Source organism: Myodes glareolus, chromosome 14, assembly GCF_982192425.1.
Source record: "Myodes glareolus chromosome 14, mMyoGla1.1, whole genome shotgun sequence".
NCBI classification, from domain to species: domain Eukaryota; kingdom Metazoa; phylum Chordata; class Mammalia; order Rodentia; family Cricetidae; genus Myodes; species Myodes glareolus.
The window spans coordinates 35,852,599-35,867,960 of record NC_142039.1 but is presented as its reverse complement, the minus strand read 5'-3'; the positions used below and the strand labels follow the sequence as shown (position 1 = coordinate 35,867,960).

Genomic DNA, 15,362 nt, shown 5'->3' with positions numbered 1-15,362 from the left:
ACACACGGACTAACTTCTCTGTCCTTGAAATCACACAAATTCTGAAAATTTGAGATGCATGTTCAAACTCATCATTGTTCAGCATGGTGGAAATAGAGAACCTGATTCACCCAAAATCAACCATAGTTAATATTAGATTTGGATATTCTTAGATGAGGCAAATAGCCTTACCATTTGCTTATTGCCTAAAATGGCAGCTTTTCCTTTGTTATATCCATACTCTTAGTTTTCCTTTCATGTGATTCACCCAAAGACTAGTTATAAAACAGGGGACAAAAAAAAAAAAAAAAGACAGCCATTAAACAAACACTACCATCTCCTTTACTTGTCAAAACATCTGAATTCTGAACATTTCCATATGCAAGTGTAACAGTTTGGATGAAATATTTTACTCATAATAAAAATAAACTTCATCATACTCCTTTAATCAGGACAGTAAGAAATGTTTGATAAAGTTCAAAACAACACATCCTCTTGACAGGGAAGTGGCAGAATTCTGCAAGAGTATATGGGACTTGAGCTCATTTTGGAAAACAAATCTTACCATTGGTTTCTTTTGTAAAATGGGAGAAAGATTAAATTGTTGTGATCCCTTGATCACAGGCATCTTCTTTCTTTTTTTGAGACAGGGTTTCTCTGTGTAGCCCTGGCTGTCCTGAAACACACTGTAGACCAGGCTTGCCTCACACTCAGATCCGCCTGCCTCCCAGTGCTGGCATTGAAGGTGTGTGCTACCATGTAGCACAGGCATCTTTGGGTTCAACTCATTTACACAAGTTGTGTAAAGTTCTGTCCAAGATGTTCCTGACACATGAAGCTTCCGGTTGAATTTCAGAAAAGTTAAGAAAAGTATCTTCCTTTTTTGCCTGTGAATGTTTGCGTATTGCTGTACTGTTGGCTTATATCCACTACAGATACTGGTTCTAGGCCAGCCCAAGGGTCTTCAAGCATTGAAGGCTTAAAATAACTTTCCAACTCATTAGACATTCTTTTTTCTCTACCACGCCCTGATCCAAATGGTGTAGATGTCCTTGGAGAACCCTTTAGGAAAAAAATCATCAGTTAAAAAAACATCTAATAGAGATAATTGGTACTTTCCAGACTAGTTGAAGATTAGTGGTGATCACATTAAGAGCTGAAAAGTGAAGCTGAATAGTATATTCAGTTGCAAATTTCTTGTTTTCTTTAAATCAGCAGGGAATGGTGGGCCACGCCTTTAATCCCAGCCCACAGAAGACAGAGGCAGGCAAGATCTCTGCGGGTTCAAGGCCATCCTGGTCTACAGAGCTACAACAGAAAAAACCCGTCTCGGAAAAACAAAACAATTACTAAAACCAATTGTATATTTCCTTTTTAAAAAATGCCTATCTTTTGCGTTTCTAATGGGATAACCCTGCAGCTATTAAATACAAATAAATCCTGTACAAGCCCTGATCAAATTAATTGTATTCAATTAATTTTTTTTCTTGAAAACTTTTTAACCTGATAGCTATCAAATTTCTACTTTTATATTGCATGAAAATTTCCTATACTTTTTAGCTCCAGCTCAACGGGATTCAGCTGGGTGAGAATATTCAAGTTTGCAAAACATGGTAGATTCAAGTTGTCGGCCAAAGAGCTACTTCCTGCCTTGTGGACACTCATTTCAATGAAGGGAAATTTACACAATTCCCAATTCTCGGTTTTGTCCTTCAAGAGAACTTGGAGTAGAAGTCAATATAGTTCGAGGAAAAAAAAATTAACAAACAAAAAAATGAAACAAAACCAAGGATGAATATCTGTAGAAAATGGCAGTGGGCTAAAGTATAGACAAGTCATACAACAGTAGGGAATCGTTTATGTCCTCCCCATAGGATTCCAGGATTATTTGCTGAAAACTGACCAAAAAAACAAAACAAAACAAAACAAAAAACTGTGGGGACTGGAAGGAGAGAAGAAATAGAGGATTAAGAAAATTTGTATATGAATATGGTATACTCGTTAAGAGCACAACTGCTGTGGAACAGAGAACGATAGCTCTGCCACTTATGGTAATCTAAATTTATTTCTTTATACTTCAGTATATTTTATCTACAAAACTGGGAAAACGTAGTATGTCACCTCACAGAGGATTAAACAATCCACGTAAAGGGAAGTTTAGTATCACGTCTGCCATCGCAGTAAGAGCTCGGCAAACGCTAGCTATTGTCTTTACCTGGGGGTAGGTCTGCTGCTGCCCTGGGGAGTAGCCGAACTGATGCTGGGACCCCGCGGGGGACCTGGAGTAGGAGCCTGGGTAGCCGCCCGGGGACGGAGACCCGAAGCGGGTCCCCGAGAAGCTGCCGCCATGCCGCGGAGAGTGGCTGCTCCCGTACGGCCTAGCCCGGGGCCCGCACGGCGGAGTGTGGTGCGGACTCCCGTACCCGTCCCGCGGGGAGGGCGGCCGCGGCCCCCCGCCCAGGGCACCCCGGAAGCTGCTTCCACTACCCCAGCCTCCTATCCCCGGGCCGGGGTACGGAGGAGTTGGGGGTCGAAAATTCGGTCGGTGCATATCAGGAACTGAAGCCGAAGCGATCCCTCGATGATCGTCTCACCGGAACTCCAGCAATCGACCGCCAGAAAAGAACTGGCATTCATCTATTTATGGAGCCTTCCGGGTGCCAGCGCAGTTCGGCATCTTCGTTCCGGGTGCACAAAGGTTCCGACGGCACAAAGCTTCCGCAGGAAGGCCGAGTAAATAGGTCACTCAAACCGGAGGACGTGGGTGTGTCTGAGAGGAGGAAAGACTGTAAAATGGAACCCACACCCTCGAACACTGCCACCGGTAGCCTTTGGTTGGACCCAGGTCCACGAAGGCGGAAGCGGAAGAAAAAAACCCGCCGTCCTATCTTACAGGCTGTGCGGGGTGTGGGGTGTGGCAGAGTGCCGTAGGATGGGAGAGGGCGTGTGGGGGGAGGTGGTCCCGGAGGAGCGGGTCCGAGGGTGTTGGTCATCAGGCTCTGGGGCTTCGGGAAGGCGGGGTGTCTGCCGGGCCACGGGCCGGAGTCGTGGGCTCTAGACAAAGGGGCAAGACCGAGTGGGCCTGGGGCGGAGGGCGGCGCTGAGGCGCGGGAGTTGGGGGTGGGGGGCGAGTGAGTCCGAGGGGGCGGGGCTGAGGGGGCCAGAGGCGGAGCCAGCGCCGAGGCGCGGGAGTTGAGGGTGGGGAGTGAGTTCGAGGGGGCGGAGCTGAAGGGGGCAGGAGCCAGAGGGAGCGGGGCTGAGAAGGCGGAGCCAGCGCCGAGGCGCGGGAGTGGGGTGGGGGTGGGGTGAGTCCGAGGAGGCGGGGGCCGCGAGAGCCTGAGGCGGAGTCCGCTCTGAGGCGCGGGGCTGGGGGTGAGTTCAGGGGGCGGGGCCGAGGACCTGGGCGGAGCTGGCCGGGGGGGCGGGGCTGGCCGAGGGTCCTAAGGTCAAGGAGGGCTGTCGCCAGCGTGCTCTCACTTCTCTGAGGGGACGATGCTGTGGACACTGGCCAGGGCGTTGGCTTTTCGGAGACCGGGCCGAGGCCGGGCCGGCGGGAGGGGGCTGTGGACCGGCCGCCCGCAGTCAGGTACCCTCTGACACTGAGCGCCCCGACTCCCTGAGGAGAGCGCTCGCGCCGCCTTCTCCCCAGACCAGGCGACCCCGCAGGGCTCGCGGCCGCGTTCGTGCCCCGCTTCTCTCCACCCCTACCTTTTAGTCCCCCAAGTTCCGATCACTTAAAAAACACTACCTCCCGCCAAAAGCTGAGTTTTAGAAAGCAGACTGCTGCCTTGATAACTTGGCCTGTACTAATTGATGCTGGCCTTGACCCCTGCGTTTCAGTTCTTGTGGAAGTTGACGAGATTAGAAAAAAGATTTATTTTTTAAAAGGAAAAAGGAAAATTTAACCAAAACTTTAAAATCTCGTAATTATAAAGAAACGGGATAATTCAGGAATGCCATCTTCTGCATAAATTCTGCATCAGACACCTGTCTCCATCTTGTGGAAGATGGAACTTCAAACTACTAGTTTTGTGGCGTTTCCCTTAGTTCTTCATACTGAAATCAGCTCGGGGAATTCTAGGACTCATTAAATTAGATCAGTGTATAGTATGGGATTTTTTTTTCTCCCTTAGAAATACAAATTAATCATTGATCATTTGAAAAAATGCAATTTGAAAAAGAACCACATGCACACAAATTTTGAAGGTGGCCAGGCATGGTGACATATGCCTTTTCTTTTGGTTTTGTTTTTTGAAACAGAGTTTCTCTGTCTTGGCGTCCTAGAACTCACTCTGTAGACAAAACTGGCCTTGAACTCACAGAGATCCACAGGCCTCAGCCTCCAGAGCACTGGGATTAAAGATGTGTGCCAATACCATCACCATCCTGTATGACACAGGCCTTTAATTCTAGCATTTGAGAGCTATAAGCAGGCAGAATCTCTGTGAGTTCGAGTAGCCTCGTCTACATAGTGAATTCTGAGATGACCAAAGCTACATAATAGAGATCCTCTCTCAAAAAAAAAGAAAGAAAGAAAGAAAGAAAGAAAGAAAGAAAGAAGAAAGAAAGAGGTACTGTGTAGCTTCTTTTGGATTTACAGATGATGAATATGCTCTTAGCTAGTGAACTATAACTATAGCCACAGTATTCCTAAACTTAAGTCTGGGATTTACAGTTTGACTGGCCGAACTGCTAGACCCAAGAACCCCAGACTGAAAAATTTCTTTCTATAGTGAGTTTAGTGAAAGCATGAGGGGAAAGGGAATTTGATTGTTTTTCCTGGAGCTATAAATATCAAATGTAATGATGGTTGTGAGTATATAATAGCTTTCTCTTGGAGGGAAGAGGAAATTGGGCTTTTTTGTTAGCAAATAGACATTGTTTCTGCAAAAAGAACAGCACACACAGTGTAAGGATGACTAGCATTAGAAGACAGGATTGTGCACACTACAGTGCTCTCGGGACAGATATTGCCAGAGACTAGGTGTTGCGTTCAGTTTAACATTGTATATATAGAAATGAGCAATGTCAGGGAACTTTCTGAGTTCATGAGAACTCTCCAGTGATAATATTTTAGAGTGTAGAAGTTAAAGCAAATGAGAGTAACAAGATCAGGAAACATAAGTATGAAGATGAGTGGAGTCTGCTTTTTTCTTTCCTTTTTTTTTTAAAAAAAAGATTTTATATATTTATTCTGTATACACTGACCTGCATGTGTACCAGGACATCAGATCTCATTATAGATGGTTGTGAACCACCATGTGGTCGCTGGGAATTGAACTCAGGACCTCTGGAAGAACAACCAGTTGCTCTTAATCTTTGAGCCATCTCTCTAGCCCCGTGTTTGCTTGTTTCTATAAGGTTGCAATCTTTATTTAGGTTATCTAAAAGTGTGTGTGTGTGTGTGTGTGTGTGTATGCATGCGTGTGTGTATTTATAGTGGATATCAATTTCATTTCATCATGCCATATCTTTAAAAAAACAAGACAGACCTATTTAATACTCCAGTAATTGTAATAGCAGAAGAATAATGTTTAAGACAGACTGGGGACCCAGAATCCTGCTCACCTTATCTCCTTACTTTGCAATCCTGAAAAGAGACTCTGGGACCCCTCTGAGAAAGTCCCAGATCTCAGCAAAAAAAGATTCTGAACACATCCATTTTAGGTTAGTAGCAGCAATCAGTGCTTCATGCATTGATATTTTGGTTATTTACTGTGTCTGCAAGAAGTAAATATTTTCATGTTTCTGCATTGCTAGCACTTTCTAAATGGAAACTGGGTTAAAGGACAAGCCTTGGAAGTTAAAAGATGATTGATTAGATAGTTTGAAGTATGTGTTTATAGTTAAAGGGATACAAACCGAAAGACTTGGGTATATTCTCAGGACTGCAAACTCAGTGAGGCTGCTGTGCCGCTGGAAAGGCTATTTATATCTCAGGCATTAGTTCATTTTTCCACCCAAGCAGAATTTACTCCCATTTATCAGAGGAAGGTGGCAGGTGGTATCATTCTGCACAAACTCCTAGATTTGTAGTTTTTAGGATCTTCTCTTATGATTCAATCCCTGTAATATAGGTTATCGAGAAGTGAATATGTGGTTAGCCCATTCATTAATAGGAGTGAATCTGCTTTGAACACAGTAAATCACTTAACATTTCCATTGACAAAGCAAGATTTTACAGGAACTGTGTGGTGTTTTTTTGTTTGTTTGTTTGTTTGTTTTTGTTTTTGTTTTTCAAGACAAGGTTTTGCTGTAGCTTTGAGCCTGTCCTGGCACTAGCTCTTGTAGAGTAGGCTGGCCTCAAGCTCACAGAGATCCACCTGCCTCTGCCTCCCAGGTGCTGGGATTAAAGGCGTGCACCACCACTGCCAGGCTAGGAACTGTTTTTAAATAGAGTCAAATTCCATTGCTTTGTTAAAAAACCTAGTCCCTTTTCATTTATAAGCATGTATATTGGTCGGGCACAAGAGAAATGTGTTAAATACATGTACTTCTTTCCAGACTAACATGCTTCACCAATGTGTAATACATGTATCAATGCAGTTACATCAACAGAAGTCTCCATTGACATTAATAAAAATACTTACAGAAATAGTTCTATATGAAGAAATAGAAGAGTTGAAAGGACTAGATGTAAATTTTAAAGTAACATTGATCTGGATTGTTGAGGGTATGAAGTTTATTAGCAGAGCTATTAATACCATGAGCAAATAGATACCAGCATGGTGAGGGCTCTGAAGAGAGTTTAGAGACAGAAAACCTGGTGGTTACTCTGCAACAGAATCAGGCTCATGAGGTAGGACTTGGGGCCTTTATTAAAATAGGACTCCGAGGAAGTGTGGGGGCTTCACAGAACAAGCCTGCAGCTGGGCTGTCTGGTTTCCTAGCAGGAGGCAGGGAACCAGAGCATATGTATTCAGGGTCATCAATACCAACTTTTGCAAATCAGTTCCCCAGATGAGAAATCCAGGCACCTGGAAGTCTATCAGAGATTCACAGTTTCTTAGTAGGGCGCCTGTCAGTAGATGCAAGAGGGCTGGGGCTGCTGCAGGTATAGTGGCCTGAACATCAGTCTGGCTGGAATCTGACAGAAGTGTGAGTCACGTTTTCTAGAAATAAACACCAAAAAATTACTTTAAATGATCAGATGACATTGTAATGCCATTGGAATCTGCATCTTTGCAGTTTTCCAATTATAAAGTGTTACACATGTACTTTCATTGTTGAAGTTTAATCACAACTATAATAGTATTTATTGGCCTTTAAAAGATGTTTAGCACTTTGAGGACTCAGGCCTCATGATGGGTTACCATGGTTATAAGTTAGTTATTGCCAGAATGGTTTTTTATAAACTCAAACTCAACTTTGTTATCCCTGTTGTTACTGCCCTTTGTCCTCATTTTTTTTTCTCTGCCTTGGGGAACACAAAGACTACATGTAGCCACTGTGCTCTCTTGGATGTCCCAGCTATTAGGTTATGAGAAACAATCTCTTTTAAAATAAATCACCCAGTCTCTAGTTTTCTGTTATAGCAGCAGAAAACCAGCATTTACAATATCTTTTGCATAAAATTGTAAAGATTTAGAAACATAAAAAGCAAGAGAAATACTTTGCTTTTATACAAGAAACAACTACTTGATATTTTAATCGGAAAAACAAACATCAGATAGATCTTTTTAAATATGTTATAGAAGCTTTTTAAATTAACTATAAATGGTGTAATTTGGGGTTGGGGAAACATAAACCTGTACTTTATTTACTTCGACTAAATAATGATTGGTTAAAAAAGGCACTTTTTTTGTAGGCTGGTCTCATACTTACAGGTATGTACATGTACCTGTAAGTATGCCTGCCTCTGTCTCCTCAGTGTTGGGATTAAAGGTATGTACCAGCTTGTCTGGCTACCCAAATCTATATAAAGCAATAAGAAAAAAGATTAAGGTACTCTTTGAAATATGAGCGGGGTGTTTGGTGTAGTGAGGGTCAGAAGAGGAAAAAAAGCAGGTCCCTCCAGAATATAATTTAGGCTTTCTGGCAGCAGGGAGGAACAGTTTTGATGAACTGAACCCCAAACAGCCATTCACAAAAGTTGTTTTTTGGATAAAAAAAAATTCTTCATGCCAAAGTCCCTGACCTAATCTATGTTTTCTAAAGGAAAACATCACATCCCTGCAATGTTAGTCCTTATTGTGTATTATTTGTGTACCCAATAATGAAAGATGATTTAGGTGTGCCAGGACTGTCTTGTGACCAAAATCGTGCAAAGGCTGTAAAGCTCCTGAAAAATGACTCTGTAGGTAACAGAAAACAATCACTGTTTTCCACAGTGATTTCAAGTCTAAGTACTTCTAGAAAACAACTGTTTTGTTTGCCCTAGTTACAATGATTCTACTAATTTTTTCTCTACAATAACCAAATAATTTTCAAAATTAATTTTGAAAGTAATTTTCAAAGTACTTTTGAGTAATTTTCAAAAAGCATTTAGAGGTTTTCTTCATCTTTGAATCTCTCTTTACTGTATCTTTCTTATTCTCTCTCTTTTGACCACATGTGTCTTTAGTTTGCTAAGCAATATGGAGAGGATTAAAGCCATGGCTTTGACGGCTGGATCCAGCCCATTCCTTAGCCTTCTGAAATTCCAGACTCATAGCAAGCTGCAACAGTGTGTCCACAAATAACACTCAAATGCTCTCTCTGTAACTGGACTTCCTGCCTCAAAGAGTCAGAGTTTGCACTGGCAGGATGGCCCAGAGAGCTGACATTTTAAAAGGGCACAGCTTTTTCCCTGCTACAGCTGAAAACCAAAAAAGCATACGGTCAGCTGTTCATCAACACCATTAAAGTGTTTCATGGCAGGGCCTCTTAAAGAGCTGCAGGGTTTTGCAGGTAAAGCTGAGTCAGGAAGCCTCTCTTAAATGAGAGTGCTTGCTTGCCTCTGGCAAACAGAACCTACCCAAGAAATTGCTAGCATGCTTTTCTGTCTAGAATTACTTCCTGAGCTCTTAAAGCCTGAAAGTGCCATTCTGTTGTCTGAGGTTTTTGTCCTGCCCAGTTCCCACTGTCATTAGGTCCCAAAGAAATCACACAGAGGTTTATATTAATGATAAACTGATTGACCCATTAGCTCAGGCTTCTTATTAGCTCTTATAACTTATATTAACCCATTATTCTTATCTATGTTAGCCACATGGCTCGGTGCCTTTTTCAGTGGGGCAATCACATCTTCCTTCTTCTGTAGTTGGAACAGGACTCCAGCCATTTGTTTTATTCTTAAGAATGCTTTTATCCATGTACTGTATCATTTATTCTCTAACTTAATTCCCAGGATCTTTTACTGTACTAAGCTCTGTATTTATGGTTATTTGATTTCAATCTTTTATCCTCTAGTTTTTTCCTTTCCTTTTTGTTTTTGATAAAGAAAAGTTTTTCTCAAATGAAAGTGTATTTTTTTCAAGTTTTTTTCTAGCACCTTAACTATTTACATTTTATTCATATATAGTTCTTGTTGAATCTACCTAGAATTTAATAAGAAAAGGAACAGATGACAGGTTCTTTTACCCCCTTTGGTTTTTTTCTGTGTAACAGCCCTGGCTGCCCTGGAACTCAGTCTTTAGACTAGGCTGGCCTCAAACTCACAGAGATCTGCCTGCCTCTGCCTCCCAAGTGCTGGGATTATAGGCGTGCACCACCACCACCTGGCCAAGACAGGGTTTCTTTTCTAATAGTCCTGGCTATCCTGGAACTCGCTCTGTAGACCAGGCTGGTCTCAAACTCACAGAGATCTGCCTGCTTCTGCCCCCTGAGTGCTGGGTGGGATTAAAGGCATGAGCCACCACTGCCCAACTTCAATTGTCTGTTATTTTTTGTAGACAGATGCTGCTTGTTTGTTTTTTGGCCGCCCAGACCCAAAATAATCACACAGAAACTGTGTTAATTAAAATGTTGCTTTCCTATTAGTTTAAGCATATTTTTAGTTAGCTCTTACATCTTAAATTAACCCATTTTTATTTATATTTTACCACAAGGCTCATGGTTTACCAGTACTGACACGCAGGCATCTTTCTTCTCCTATGGCTGTGTGTCATTTCCATAACTGCTTACTCTCTCTCTACATCTCTGTTTGGATTTCCTGCCTGGCTTTACTCTGTTAAGTCACTGGCCGAAAGCCAATAAAACATATTCAGAGCATACAGGGGGGGAATCCCACATCACTTTTTCTTCCTTCTTTCTTTCCTTCCTTCCTTCCTTCCTTTCTTTCATTTTGTTTTTTTTTAAAGGGATTCAGAACTCTTCCTGTTCTTCCGCAGAAGGTATTAAAGATTTTTCTAAAGTAACTTTTAAAAAAGATTATGTATACAGTGTTCTATCCACATTCATACCTGTATGCCAGAAGAGCGCATCAGATCTCATCATAGATGTTTGTTAGCCACTATGTGGTTGGTGGAAATTGAACTCAGAACCTCTGGAAGCAGGCAGTGCTCAGTACTCTGAATCATCTCTCCAGCCACACCAATTGTCTGTTCTTATATTGATATGTTATATTGTATAATCTCTTAGTCTAAGTATCCTTCCTCAACTTATTTATGTACTCATCAAAATAAATTTTTAAAATAAATTTATTCTTTTTTTCTGTTTTTTTTTCTCTCCTGATAATGAGGAGATGTGTAATCAAACTTTCTTTGGACCACCAGCTTCCAAATAATGACATGGAGACTTCTTATTAAGTATGAAAGCTTGGCCTTAGCTTAAGTTTGTTCTAAACTAACTCTTATAACTTAAATTAACCTGTTTATATTAATCTATGTTCTGACACGTGGCTTATTACCTTTCATCAACATAGTATATGTCCAACTTTCTCTGTGACTCACTGGTGAATTCCTCACCTCTCAAATTCTTCCACTGGATTCCTCTCTCTCCATGGAAGTCCTGCCTATCCTCTTCTACCTTGCTGTGGTCCATCGGATTATGCAGTGAGAACTCAACTGACAAAACCTCATAACTAACCCACCAGGATCACACATTCCAATAGAGGAGGCCCACACACAGAGTTGTGGTGATGTGAGATTCCCTGCCCTGTATGCTGTGAATACCAATGGTTAATAAAGAAGCTGTTTTGGGCCTGTGATAGAGTAGAGCAGAGCTAGGTGGGGAAAACTAAGCTGGATGCTGGGAGAAAGAAAGATGAGTTAGAGAGAAGCCATGTAGCCTCGCAGGAGACAGATGGAACTTTACCCAGTAAGCCTCAGCCACGTGGCGATACACAGATTAATAGAGATGATTTAGGATATGAGTTAGCTCGAAATATGCTTAAGCTATTGGCCAAACAGTATTGTAAATAATATCATTTCTGTGTGATTATTTTGTGTCTGAGCTGCTGGGTGGCTGGGAAACAAACTTTTTGTTCTTTTAAAAAGAATATGATGATGGAAAGTCCCGGGCAGCTTGCAGAGCAGCTGCAAGTGGAAGTGCCATGCGGCGGAGGGGGGGAGTCAGGGTCCCCGGGCGAGCGGCAGAGTCAAGCGGCTGGATGCGGTAAACGGCACAGTAAATGGACATAAGGCTATACATAAAGCTAGACATTTATTACTTAAAAAGGGAGATATAGACAAACATAAAACAAAGACGCACACACACACATACACACACGCGCGCGCACGCACCCACACGCGCGCGCGCGCGCGCGCGAGAGAGAGAGAGAGAGAGAGAGAGAGAGAGAGAGAGATGGCGGCGGGGGGAGGGTCCAAAAGTGGCTGGGATGGGCGTGGTTCTTAAAGTGTCCCAATGGAATAACAAAACTGACCCTCCTTACAACATGGTGGGAGTATTTGCTTTATGAATAGTCAATGTCCTTACTGTAAATTCCCTGGGAAGTCATAGCACTCCCCTTCTGTGGTAGGATTCATCCCCAAACCCCCAGCAGTGTGTTAATTGTTTACTGGGCACAATTTTCCTTATGCATTGGTATATTGGATGACTTCTTCCCAGCAATGCATGACTCTAGCAAGAAAATAATCACAGACAATACCCTTACTTTCTTAACCAGGTCTTTGTATAAACTTCGAAGTCTGTCTGCCCCCCCCCCCCGCAATTATCTTCTTTGACAAACAGTTGGTCATTGTTAGTGTCCAGGCAAAGAGACCTCAATTGAGAATTTCACAGACGCCCGAGTACAAGAATTATGTCTTGTCTGAAGTTGTTGAGCCTAAGCTCTAGGAGAAATAGAGAGCAAGAGTGCCAGCAGATAGGGAAGTGTTGCCCCAAGCTAACTTCACATTAACCTTAAAGCAAATCCTCAACTATTTGTATTTATTTTTACCTTGGTCTATTGAAGCAAGACATTTACTGCTTGTATTTTATCCTGAGAGACAGCATAGGGTGTAATCCTTAGAGCCAAAATGTTCCTTTTAGACAACTAACAGTTGGCGAAAGTACTAACGGGAACCAAATGCTACATGCTTCCCCTGTTTGTTTACATACGTTTCCTAGTTACCCGAGACTCTCTGTCTTCTGAAGAAAAGTGGCCTACTCAGAAAAAGATGATTCTTGCTCGTGATTTCCACTGATTATAACTTTTAGCTTATTTGCCTAGTTACTTCTAAGAAATTAGTGAAGCACGCGTAATCCCCTCTAAGATTTCTCTAGTGCGCTAATTTTTTAATTAACCCCCTTTCCCTTTAAGAAGCTCTTGAAGGCTCAAACCACTCCTACCTTGAGCCATAAAGGAAGGCTAACACTGTTTTGTGGAAACTCGGATTTGTTTCTACAACCCTGAAAACCTCAAGCCCTGCACCTGCTAGAGCACCCAGAGAACTGATGATTATAAGTGTATACAAACTGAAAACTTTCGCAGCGCAAGAGGAACAACAGAGAACAAGAGAGAACAGTAAAGAGCGAAACAAAGAGCACAGGAAATGGAGAGCATGACCCTCAGATTATGTGTGAAGAGATCTTTTAACCACCTTCTTCACTCCTGAGAAGTTTCACCTTCCTTTCCTGGAAGCTATCAATTGCCAATAGCTTTTTTTTTTTTTTAAAAAAAAACTATAAACTGATTGGCTCATTAGCTCAGGCTTCTTATTAACTCTTATAATTTATATTAGCCCATTATTCTAGTATATGTTAGCCACATGGCTCGGTACCTTTTTCAGCGAGGCAGTCACATCTTGCTTCTTTTGTGTCTAGGCCGGGACTGCATCCTCTTCCCAGAATTCTCCTGTTCTCCTTGACCTGCCTCTACTTCCTGTTTGTTTGTCTCGCCTATACTTCCTGCCTGGCTACTGGCCAATCAGCATTTATTTAAAATATAATTGACAGAATCCAGACCATGGTCCCACACCACTTCCCCTCTTTTAAAAAAAAACCAACCAACCAACCAACAAACAAACAACAACAACAACAAAAAACCCAACAAGAACATCCATAGTCCATTTTTCGGAAATGTGGGTATAGTTTTCCAGACTACTTCCTGCTGGTTGGGGGCACTGATAATCTTATGGGAACCTAAAGAAAATTTAGAGTTATGATCAAGTCCTGACTGGAGTATCCTTTGAGGCTTGATCATCTCAGGCAGCATCTTGAATCTGTTCTAAATGTAGAACTCAGACAGCTGGGCCATCTGTTTCTACTGGAGATCTCTCATGTGGTCTTCCTTGATCAAACCTGGTTTTTCTTAACTCAGAATGAACCCACAACTTCTCATTTTCTGTGAAAACAGAAGCAAAACCTCTTCTCCAAAAGAACATGTCTTTTGAAGTCAAGGTATTTTCAAAATACCTATTTAGGATTGATTCAGCAGCATTTATAAACAAATATCTTTTAGCAGTTATTGCTCCTTCCTAAATATTCAAACAATTCAAAGAAAGCATAATAACATACACTATCTAGATTCTCTGTGTATTTTTCATCCTTACGTAGCTTCATTTTAACCTCTGTTTCTTTTATTTTCACTTTTAGTTTTTTGGTTTTTGAGACAGGGTTTCTGTTTTGTCCTGGAACTCACTCTGTAGACCAGGCTGTTCTTGAACTCAGAGATCTGCCTGTCTCTACCTCCCAAGTGCTGGGATTAAAGGTATGTGCCACCACACCTTGAATTCACAGAGATCTGTCTGTCTCTGCCTCCCAAGTGTTGGGATTAAAGGTGTGTGCTGCCACACCCAACTACTCTCTTTTTTCCCCAAGCCTACATATATTTTTAAACACAGTAAAACCTTTAGAGGATTTTTTTCATCTTTGAATCTATCTTTACTGTATATCTCTCTTTTTCTGACTACATGAGTCTTTAATTTACTAAGCAATATGGGTAGGATTAAAGTCGTGGCTTTGTGGCTGGATTCAGCCCATTCTTTAGCTTTCTGAGATTCCAGCCTCATGGTGGAGGTACTGGCTGGAGCCATCTTTATTGCCACAACTTTATGGTGTTTCAAGGTCCCTGCCCGCAAGAAAGCTGTTGCAGTCTGTTCACAAACCACACTTAAATGCTCTGTAGCTGGACCTCCTACCTGAAAGAGTCAGAGTTTGTGTTGGCAGGATGGCCTAGAAAGTCAGCATTATAAATGGTGCGGCTTTTTATCTGCTATGGCTGAAAACCAAAAAGCATGCGGTCAGCTTTTCATCAACACCGTGTTTTGTGGCAGGACCTCTTAAAAGAACTGCAAGGTTTTGCTGCTAAAGCTGAGTCAGGAAGTCTCTCTTGAATGAGAGTGCTTACCTCTAGCAAGCAGAGCCCACCTGAGAAAATGCTGCTGTTAATAAGCCATGCTTAACTCTACTCTTTTCTGTCTAGAATTCTGTTAGAATTTTCTATCAGGCTTTATGTGGATGCAGTTGTCCATGTGGGCATCATTTGTTGACTGAGGTTTTCTCTCCTCCCAAGTTCCCATAGTCATTAAGTTCCAAAGAAATCACACAGAGTATACATTAACTATAAACTGATTGGCCCATTAGCTCAGGCTTATTATTAGCTCTTATAACTTATATTAGTCCATTATTCTAGTATATGTTAGCCACATGGCTCAGTACCTTTTTCAGCATGGCAGTCACATCTTGCTTCTTCTGCCAACAGCTTCTTAGTTAAGGGTTACTGGGATTTTGTCTGGCTTGATCTTACCTAGTTCTTGTGTATGCTGTCACAACTGCTATGAATTCATGGTTTGGGAAACATCTTTTTAAAAATTGTCCTATGTAGCTTATTTTTTCTTTTTCTTTTTTAATATTTATTTATTTATTATGTATACAATATTCTGTCTGTATGTCTGCAGGTCAGAAGAGGGCACCAGATGTCATTACAGATGGTTGTGAGACACCATGTGGTTGCCGGGAATTGAACTCAGGACCTTTGGAAGAGCAGGCAATGCTCTTAACCACTGAGCCATTTCTCTAGC

The 15,362-nt window shown here is 42.0% G+C and overlaps 2 protein-coding genes across 7 annotated transcripts in view; one reads left to right on the top strand and one right to left on the bottom strand.

Moving 5' to 3' along the window:
• Positions 1-298: 298 nt before the first annotated feature.
• Positions 299-3,014, bottom strand: Mplkip (M-phase specific PLK1 interacting protein). The gene is made up of 2 exons (XM_048461071.3): positions 2,195-3,014; positions 299-1,041 (listed from the first exon to the last, which is right to left on the bottom strand). The coding sequence occupies exons 1-2, from the start codon at positions 2,528-2,530 to the stop codon at positions 841-843; spliced, it is 537 nt and encodes a 178-aa protein (XP_048317028.1). The 5' UTR covers positions 2,531-3,014; the 3' UTR covers positions 299-840.
• A 416-nt stretch (positions 3,015-3,430) lies between these two features.
• Positions 3,431-15,362, top strand: part of Sugct (succinyl-CoA:glutarate-CoA transferase) — a 736,642-nt gene continuing 724,710 nt past the window's right edge. For all 6 annotated transcript variants that reach the window (XR_007237119.3, XM_085699249.2, XM_048460944.3 and 3 more), the window contains exon 1: positions 3,431-3,565. Coding sequence is in view for 5 of the 6 variants with exons in the window: in XM_085699249.2 (XP_085555375.1) it covers positions 3,472-3,565 (94 nt within the window). In the remaining variant the exon portion in view is untranslated. The remainder of the gene's footprint in view (positions 3,566-15,362) is intronic.